The following is a 10203-nucleotide window of genomic DNA, read 5'->3' on the forward strand; positions in this document are numbered from 1 at the left end:
TATATTTCCGCTGAGCCGGACTGAGTTTCTTTGAAAATAACCCAAGGGGATTCAAACCAGATTCCTCTTTCTGTTGTAGTACAGCGCCGATTACATTGTCCGAGGCGTCGGTACACAGTATCAAATCTGCAGATGGATCTGGGTGCGCTAAAAGAGTAGCATCAGCTAGACTATTCTTACAGTCACTGAATGCCTTGTAGAGCTCTGGTGTCCATTGTATGTGGGTACTAGGCTTGATATTCGAACCAGACAAAAGCTTGTGTAATGGTGCTTGAACTCTCGCCGCTTTGGGTATGAAACGCCTGTAGAAGTTTATCATACCCAGAAACCTACGAAGATCTCTGATGGTCTTGGGCTGTGTGAAGTTCTTAATGGCACTTACCTTCTCGGGTAGTGGCTTCGTACCTGCTGAAGATACGGCGTAACCTAGGAACTCGACTTGTGACACACCGAACACGCTCTTAGCTGTGTTTATGATGACACCATGATCTTGGAGCCGCTGAAAAACCAATTCCAGGTGTTCCAGGTGTTGCAGCTCTCCCTGGGATGCCACTAAAATGTCGTCGATATACGTGTAGCAGAATTCCAGGTCTTTGAGAATTTCATCCATAAACCGTTGGAATGTTTGAGCCGCGTTGCGAAGTCCGAAGCTCATAAATGGGAATTCAAACATTCCAAACGGCGTTGTGATGGCGGTTTTAGGTATATCGTCTGGTAAGCTTTAATTAAATCGATTTTACTAAAGACAGTACAGCCAAGGAGATTGTGAGAGAAATCTCCGATGTGCCGAACTGGGTACCGATCTGGTATGGTACGGGCATTCAATGCGCGGTAATCACCGCATGGTCGCCACTCATCATTCTTCTTAGGCACCAGATGTAGCGCTGATGACCACGGACTATCGGATCTTCTAGCTATTCCAGCTCTTACCATCTCCTCAAACTCCTTCTTAGCAACCCGGAGTTTGTCTGGGGCCAGACGGCGGGGGCGGCTAAATACAGGCGGTCCAGGCGTTGTGCGGATATAATGAACAGTGTTGTGTTTTATCCTGCGCATAGATACGTCACCAGCAGGACGAGTGATGTCTGGGAACTGTGAGAGCAAGTTGTGATAAAGCGATTCACCAAGTACAGATTTTATATGGCATATGGAAGCTGATGCGGGCTTAGCAGAAGCAGTTAGCGACGTTATGTTGTCGACCAAGCGATGGTGCCTAGCGTCTACTAACAAATTAAAATGCGATAGGAAGTCGATTCCTATTATAGGCTTAGTGACATCGGCAATGACGAACCGCCAGTTAAATGCACGCCTGAGGCCAAAATCTAGCGATAAATTTATCCAACCATATGTATTAATTATAGAACCGTTAGCTGCATACAATTTATAATCGGTTTTAACAAAATTTCTCTTACGAACGAACTTATACGGATAAACACATAGATCGGAACCGGTATCTATTAAATACTGCACTTTAGTCTTACGGTCTGTAATGAAAACACGGCCACCAACAACACTATTGCAGTCGCGCGTCGCCGCCTTCACTGACTGCTTTGTCCGTTTCCCTGCTGGAATGTGCAGGGCTCCCGACACTTCGTTGACGCCTTGCCGAAACGGCGATGATACCAGCAATGCCTCGGGCCGGCTCTAGAGTTGCTCCGGGACCGTTGACGCCAGCGCGGAGAATACGATCGCCCTCTCGAGCGCGAACGGTGACGATCAGTAGACAGCGCTTCAACCTGTCGGGTGAGGTCGTCGATGCGTCGCGTGAGCTGCTCTATTGGGGTCATCAAACACGAAGTGGAGGCGGGCAGTGTGGTCGCAGTTGAAGCGGCTGCCACCTGCGTATTAGGCTGGACAGCGATCTCATGGATTTTATCCATTATCTGCGCCACTGCATCCAACGGCAGGTCCACCTGAGCTGCCATAATCGTTTGCATGTGAGCAGGCAAACGACTTGTCCACAGCGACCGTATGAAGTCGTCTGGCACCTCTGATCCAGCCAAACTGCGTAGGTGTCGCAGAAACTGTGAGGGTTTACGGTCGCCCAGCTCTTCCAGGGTCAGTAACTGCCTCACTCTCTGCTCTTTTGATTCCGAAAGACGGCTAATTAGTTCTGACTTTAATTTCTCGTACTTATTTTCTCCAGGTGGTTTATTTATAATGTCTTTCACCTCACTAACGTATTTATAGTCTAAGTTAGCGATGACGTGGTAAAATTTTGTAACATCAGTCGTTATATTCGACAACGCGAACTGACTTTCCAATTGGGCGAACCACAAGACCGGCTCATTTGCCCAAAATGGCGGCATTTTCACGCCGACCCGACACACCTCACTTGAAACGTCTGCCACGCTGGAGTTATCCATACTCGCAATATATTTGCACTTCGCGTGTTCGCGGGGTCACCACTAAAGCGATCGTAGCTTTATATTAGAAATAAATGAAAGAGTTTGTTAAGAAGGTAAAAGCACAGCTGTATTGTTCCAAACACACTAAGTATACAGTACAGAGTAGGCACAAGAAGAGGTAAGAAGATAGAAAGTATATGCACAAGATAGAAACACGAAATTACGGAAAATAGGAAACTTAATAATTTAAACGTGAGTATATTAACGGGCGGCGGACAGCGCGCGCGCAACCTCTCGGCGTGGTAAGCGGTTCGAGACTGCCGAGCCGGTGAAAACCGAACGTACACGAAGCGCGTTCGGGCATCTTCGTGTCATCGCGGCGCGCGCGACGAAGTCGAGTAACGGTTTCTACTAAGCCGCCACAACTGTAATGCTATTTGAGGTTTTATTTTATATATTTAAGTACATATTATTATTGCAAACAAATCAAATATGCTAATAAAATTGCTTAAAATAATAAGCTATTATAAATGGATTATTCTTTTCATATTATATATTTGTCATAATCGATCAATCGATTGTGAAAATAATTGATTATCAACATCACTCTAAACAATAGAAGGAAAAAAAAATTTTTTTTAGTGCTGCCATTACACTTTCATCTGATAATACCTGAATCACAACATTAATAATAAAATATGTAACTAAAACACCTATCAATTATATTTGTTATTTTTTTTAGCAAAACCTATGTGATTTGTTTTTAACGTTCACTTAATAATCGTTTTTTGATATTTAAAAACAAAATAATAATTTTGAAACATTTTGTAAATGGTAATACTGACTAAAAGATTATGTCCACTGGATGTGGACGTATTCAAGTAAAAGTTTATTTTGTAAATAATTTAAGCTAGGCTTTTACCGAAAAAGTTAATTTCATCATAAAAAAGGGCTAAATTAATTACTAACTTTTGCACGTGTCCCATTTGTAGACGCTTCATATAACACTTAGGTAAAAACTTGCCATTGTTCTTTGTTCAATAACTCAAAATAGCGCTTTTTTAATACTTATGAGAAACAAAAAATACAAAATATCGAATCAATCAAAGTATGTTTTATTTATAAGTAACAAATGTAGACTAAAGGAGACTACAAATTACCGAAAGTCACAAGTTTTGTCATAAAGTAATAGAAACAAAAAACAATAATCAACATAATTTTGTCATAAAGTAATACAAAAAAATACAATTATCAACATAATTTTGTCATAAAGTAATTTAAAAAAAAACAATAATCAACATTATTTTGACGTAAAGTAATATAAAAAAAATCAATAATCAACATAATTTTTACGTTTATATAATTACGTTTTACTTTTTAAACAAGCTGAGTCTCAAAAAAAATGTTTTTTTCTTAAATTGTTGTAATATGAGATCTTGGTTTCGTAATTTTGTTAAATATCTTTTGTACTTTCTATCAAACTGGATATCTCTGGGTCTTCTTTTACTTCTCATTTTCTTAAACAGCGAATCCTTCAAACGACAGTCCCAATATTTACTTTCACATTTTAATTTGTATAAAAAGAAGTATAAATTAGGATTCTTATGTATACGGCTATTTAATCGCCTGTGCCATCCTTCTAATGCGTTTGTGGTTCTGTGACGCTGTCCAGCACAGCTCAATAAAGCTGGCGACTTCTTTGGGTACCATGTAGACTCAAAGTACCTACGAAACTTATCCATTTCGCGGGAATTTGGGCTCGTCTCTAAAATGTAGTGCCATGCAGCTGGTATTTCATTTGCCGGGACCAGAGGTATAATGGCACTCATTCGGGTAGTGTTTCTTCCTGAGCTTGTTGTATTTAATTTAATTTTTTTTGAATATTTCCAGATAGCATCATTGAAGTGGTGGTAACACCCGGTCACTTCAGCTTGCGAATAAACGTAAGATACGGCATTTAATATAGCAACTTCGTAATCTGATTTAAACTTATGGATTTGGACTCCTAACTTAATTTTTATGAGCGAAAATAACCGCACATAAGTGGTTTCCATTTTATTTGGCAATAGAGCATAGATCACTGGTATAATGTTAGTTGTCTCTTCATCTGAATTAATATCTAAATGTAAAACAAAAAACTGATAGAACGGCTTAGGCGCTGCTTTGAATGTTCCATCTGCGTAGTACGAACCTGGTGATTTTAAGAATTTCTATTGTTATTAAATTAATTAAAGCTTATAAGATTTAAGAGCTCATTAATAGTTTAGTGATTTAATTATTATTTATGTGTTTTAACACATAAATAATAATTAAATCACTAAACTCCATCCTTTTAAATAAAAACGTAAGTTTACCTGTTTCCCATAACAGCCAACCAGCCGTCTTCAATTTCATCTTTAGGTAGAAAAGCTAAACTGATACACAGTTTTACATATTGTGCTGTTTCTTTATGGTCCATTAATTTCAAAGATTGTGCTTTTCTGTATATACTTCTTTGAAAATGTACAAAACATCCATGAATAGTTGTTTCAGGAAATACTTCGTTTATTGCAATCATTGCTGACATCTCAAAATCCAATGTGAATTTTATTGGTTGACAGTCCGGCAGAGCTTCCTTTATTTTGCTGAGCATTGTTTTATACGTAACCTTCTCTTTATTTATAAGCAGTGCATAAAACATGGGGACAATATTGGTTTCATCTGCATTATCCTCGTCTCCGACATCTCCATGAATTGTAAATATTTGAATGAATGGCATGGGGCAGCAATCGAATGTGCCATCCCAAAAATAGTTACGCACATTTCTTATTTCGCTCAAAGCCTTCCCAGAAGCAAATACGATGATCCTCTCGTCTTTGTGATGGTAGTCAAATAAAACATATTTTTGAAATTTTTCCGGGATGATGACATCTGATGGCTTGTTGAATTTTGTTTTTGGTACATTTAAGACTCTGTTTCGATGATTGTATAATGCGCTCTTAACGTTTGAGTAGGCTGGAATTTCTGCATCAAAACCTTGGTTCTTTAACTCTGAAGTCCGTGATTCAAAAATTTTTTTTATTGAATCGAAATTAGTTCCGACTTCTTTCTTAATTTTGTTCATAACCACACTAATTTTATTTTGAGCGAAGTCTGGTTTACAGTCAACAGAATGTCTCATCTGTATATGCACATTATCACTTATCGTCATTAATTTCACCGAACCAGTACATTTTTCACGTCTCTTTTTAATACACACCCAGACACTTGATCCATTATTATTTCTTAGTAATGTGTATTTATGCCCCGCATGTAACAAAGTCCTCCCGCCGCGCCGACGGCCCGTGCGCATTTGCAAATGGTGAATATCAGTGATGCGCTAGCGCTAGTCATCGCCAGAGTGTTTTGCGTTGAGTAACTGTTTTCTATTTTGTATACCTTTGATTATAGAGATGTATTTTACTTTAAAACAAGATTTATTATTCGTCTTCTTCATCAATAAGAATGACATCATTTAAGAAAAACGCGGGGGCCACGAATGGTTGATATCTTCCAACTCCTAGGTACCAAATCAAAGATATGATGTGAGCGCACGATCCCACAGTTCGCCGTCCGGTCAAGCAAGTGCAATAATATTGTGTTATCGCGTTTCTTCCAACTTGGTTTCGATCAATTAATATATAGCAATAATATGTTCTTGCTCTTACGTGGCGTGATTGTATCCTTCCACGTAGCAACCACACATTGTCTGCGGTTATATTATATTCCATTAGGTCGTGCAATTCGTTTTCTCTGTAGGTTTCTATGACATATAAACCGTCTCGAAGATGTTCACTACAATATGACTTCGCTAACTTCATGTGGTAAGAACCCAAAGCAATGAACATGATGTCGTCTTCTGTTATTTGAGGGAAATCCTGAACTTGTTGATTTGCATTTATTCGTTCAAAGTTGACTCTGCGTCTGTTGATATTATTCCCTTCCACGTAGTTAGATAGGAGGTTGTCAACTTCAAGCCTTTCATTAATTAAATTCAGAAAAACATCTGCTTCTCTGTGGTTTTCTATAGGCATATGAAAATGTTTTAGAATTGCAGCTGCTATTTTAAAATCGGTAATCATGTTATGGACGGTTGTATTAAAATAACTTTGGCGCAGAAGCTTGAAATCGCGCTTAAAGCGACCATTAACAATTTCTACCGGCCAACGGCATATAGTCACTAACCGCGATTTATTAGCTCGGTCGGTAGATAGTTGGGTTGCCCATCGATCCTTGGTTGGTGGCATATGCGCTTCATAACCACATGATTGTAGATCTCCTATATAGTCCCGAAAGCCTCTGTCTAATATGAAGACATCATTTTCTTCTAAAAACCAATGTAACGCATGATCCACTCTTTTCACAACATTACTCATAATTGTAGCGTCCGATTCGGTTGCTGCATACTGTCCCAAAACATCCAAAATGTACCCATCTGTGCAAACAATGATGAATGGCTTCAAAAGATTTCTGAATTTATGTAAACTATATGATTGTCTTTGAAAGAGGAAGTTAGAACTCTTCTGTATATATATATATGTTCCATCACATATAAGGATGGCCTGAGTATTTTGTTCATTGCCGAATATTCCCCTTGGAAGCAATAGGTTTCTCTGTATCACATCATTTCTTGTAATATGATCTAAGCCTAGGTGCTGGGGAACATACGTGTTTGAAAGACATTCCCGTGCAATCTTCAATAATTTTTCGAGTGAGCGTCGCGTCATAGCGAAAAGAGTTGCCAACCTTTCGTTTGGTTCTCCAGTTCTCAACTTGCATAAATATATGCCTAAGGCTGTTTTTGGCCGATTGCATCTTTCAACAAAGGACGGAGTCTGTTCTAAGATCAATTGAAATTGATTTCTATCACGACCAGTCCAAAAATGCATCTGTCATTTGATCTGCATTAAAATCGTGGGAAACATTACAAAAATTAAGTAACGTATCCCAATCATTTCCCCGAAGATGATTTTGGCAAATACGGGCATGTTCAGGTACGTACAGTTTATATTCGCAAAGCAAAAATGTTTTAATCGTCTGTGGAATACGATGGCGGTCTTCATTTTGACAATTGTTGAATAAACAATGTCTAGCAGTATTTGGTGCTCTAAAATATTGATTCATATGAATGAAAGACTCTGGTTCAGCGGCAGGTTCCATCTGAACGGCAGGTTCTGGAAGATCGGCAGGACCTGGCTGAACGACAGGAGCTGGCTGAGCGGCAAGCTCAACATGGATTCTATGCCAACATCGATGACATACAGCTTGCGTATTGTTGAATTGAACCTGAAAGTACAAAAGCTACCTGTATGTTCTGTATCGATCATGTTCAATTTACGAGATGCAAAATCTACTTGTAATTGTTATTTTGTTTGATTGAAACGAATTACATATATGGTACTATTACTCAATCTGTACTGTAGATACTTAACATCAATCTAATTACATATGTTACTAACCTCTGATAACGCATTTTGTTGTACAAGTCTTGCAAAATCCGGTCGTATTTGCGGAAGATCTTCAGTCAAAATATGACGCTGATATCTATTGTGATATAACCCGCGTCTACACACAACACAGTTACGATGTTGTTCCATTTTCCACAAAACCAATCGATATGCAATTCAGTAGTCCATTAAACGAAACTGGGGTCAATAATAAAAACAACAACAGTCAATGTCCAAGGAATAGCCGGGTCAAAAGGTATACAAAATAGAAAACAGTTACTCAACGCAAAACACTCTGGCGATGACTAGCGCTAGCGCATCACTGATATTCACCATTTGCAAATGCGCACGGGCCGTCGGCGCGGCGGGAGGGGTGGGGTGCTAGAGAGGGGAGCTGCTAGAGAGATAAGCGATGATTATACACAATACAGTTTGAGCCTCGGTAGTGTTAATATTTTAATGAAGTAAACTACGATAAATAATTGCTTAGATTGGGATCATTTTTATGGCAGTATAATAGGTAGTATAACTCCGAAAGTACTGACTTTTAACGTTAGTCGTAATACTAAGTTTTATTCTGCATGAAAGTACCTATTCATTCATATGTATCTCACTTCTATTGAGAGGTGGGCCCACCATTACCCACTGTCCTTTTTTTACTAAAGATACGTACAATATAATTAAACATTTTTTGATTACCTACTTATGCAAGTATTAAAAAAGCGCTTTTTTGAGTTATTGAACAAATTGATTCAATATTTTGTATTTTTTGTTTCCCATAAGTATTCAAAATGCGCTTTTAATCTGCTAGATTTTGTCTCCCAGAACGATGCAAGCCAGCAATATACAAAAGTCCAAGAAAAGCCAAAAATTCATTGTGGGTGCATTCTTTCATGTAGCTTTATTTTGAAGCGTCTTGACAAGCGGTTATTTTTATTAGTATGCGAGCATTACTATGTTAAAATTTGGTCAATCATTTCATCTGTGAAAAAAATGTTCCAGCAGTCCTTTTCTGAATAAGCATTCCGAGCTGCAGGTCGAACACCTGGCATTTGTGTTATAATATTCTCAGCCCTAGTTTGAACGTTTTGGCGGAATGGTGTCTTTTCCCACTTTGTCCCGTCTTTTCCAACAAAATAAGTAGTTCGTACCTGGCTTTCAGAAGTGGTTGTTTGAGTCAAATTGCTAGCAAAATCCTGCTGCGATTCTGTTGTTGAGGAATGTAGAAGACCGCGTAATTCCACCAGAGGCTCATCGTCACTAATGTCCTGAGATGCGTCTTGATCGGTGTCACTGCCTTGGCTACGAACGCTTAAATTATCTTCTTCATCTTCAGTTTCTGAGTTCAAATTTTCATAATCGGAGTCAGATTCTTGCAAGATACTAAATATCCGCTGCCGTTCTCTTTCTTCGCGATCCATTACTGCAAAATACCTGAAAATAACAAAATAAATTAATAATTAGGCATATAAAAATATGGCGCGAAATTACGACACAAAATGTATGGTTGGGTCATATTTACCTTATTCGTGTTTAGACGCGTTTATCCACCGCTGCGGTTGCAACCCGACTAAACGGCGATATTCCGCGGGGAGTGGCAACGGTTAGCTCCAGCTACTGAGAAGTGTGGCAACGTCGCACAAAAAATAGATGAAATACGCGCATTTCAAAATGGCGCGGGTCAAATAAACCCAACTGTGCGATCGCCGGGTTAAGGGTTAAGCCAACCGGGTTCGGCTTACCCGGACAGTATTGCTTAATCGCACATGACCCAGTAAATGGGATAATCATTTCATCTAATGATAGACTTTGATCTTTGTCTTGTCTTTGACACCCAGCCAACATGGAATCAATAAGAGGGCGCATCTTCCACATTTTATCATTTGCTCTGATTTCTGGTGGAATGTCGTTGTCAAAAACAACTTTTAAAGAATTTCTTAGTAAAAGAAATCGATTACGGGACATATTGTCGGCTATGATTCCAACTCGCCATTTTTTTTCCCAGTACATTCGTAGTTTTGGGTAACTAATAGACGCCATCAAGAATGTCATTCTCAAAAAAACATATAACTCCTCAGCTGACAAATTCAAACTACGCCCCGTTCTCTCAACTGCGGATTGATTTGTATTTCTGACTATAGGAGCAACTAGCTCTTCGGGTATATATTGCTTCATGTAATCATTTTTTTCAAAACCTTCTGTATCATTAATCAAATAAGCTGGTTCCATGAATACTGGTAAGCTAGGATTTAAATCTTTTTCTGTCCAATTACCTGTGACCAAGCAATCTCTGTCGATAGTTGCTCCTTCTTCATTCTGCTCTCTTTCCTGAATCCTGTTTCCTGTACCACTTCTCCGTCCACGACCACGACCTCGTATATTTCCTCGAC

General features: G+C 38.9%; 1 protein-coding gene across 1 annotated transcript; it reads right to left on the reverse strand.

Annotated features, from left to right (window-relative positions):
* Positions 1 to 1538: 1538 nt before the first annotated feature.
* On the reverse strand, positions 1539 to 2366 carry LOC142980785 (uncharacterized). Its single transcript, XM_076126363.1, has one exon. It carries the CDS (start codon positions 2364 to 2366, stop codon positions 1539 to 1541), a length of 828 nt encoding a protein of 275 aa, XP_075982478.1.
* Between the last annotated feature and the right edge of the window lie 7837 nt (positions 2367 to 10203).

Source organism: Anticarsia gemmatalis, chromosome 18, assembly GCF_050436995.1.
Source record: "Anticarsia gemmatalis isolate Benzon Research Colony breed Stoneville strain chromosome 18, ilAntGemm2 primary, whole genome shotgun sequence".
Lineage (NCBI taxonomy): Eukaryota > Metazoa > Arthropoda > Insecta > Lepidoptera > Erebidae > Anticarsia > Anticarsia gemmatalis.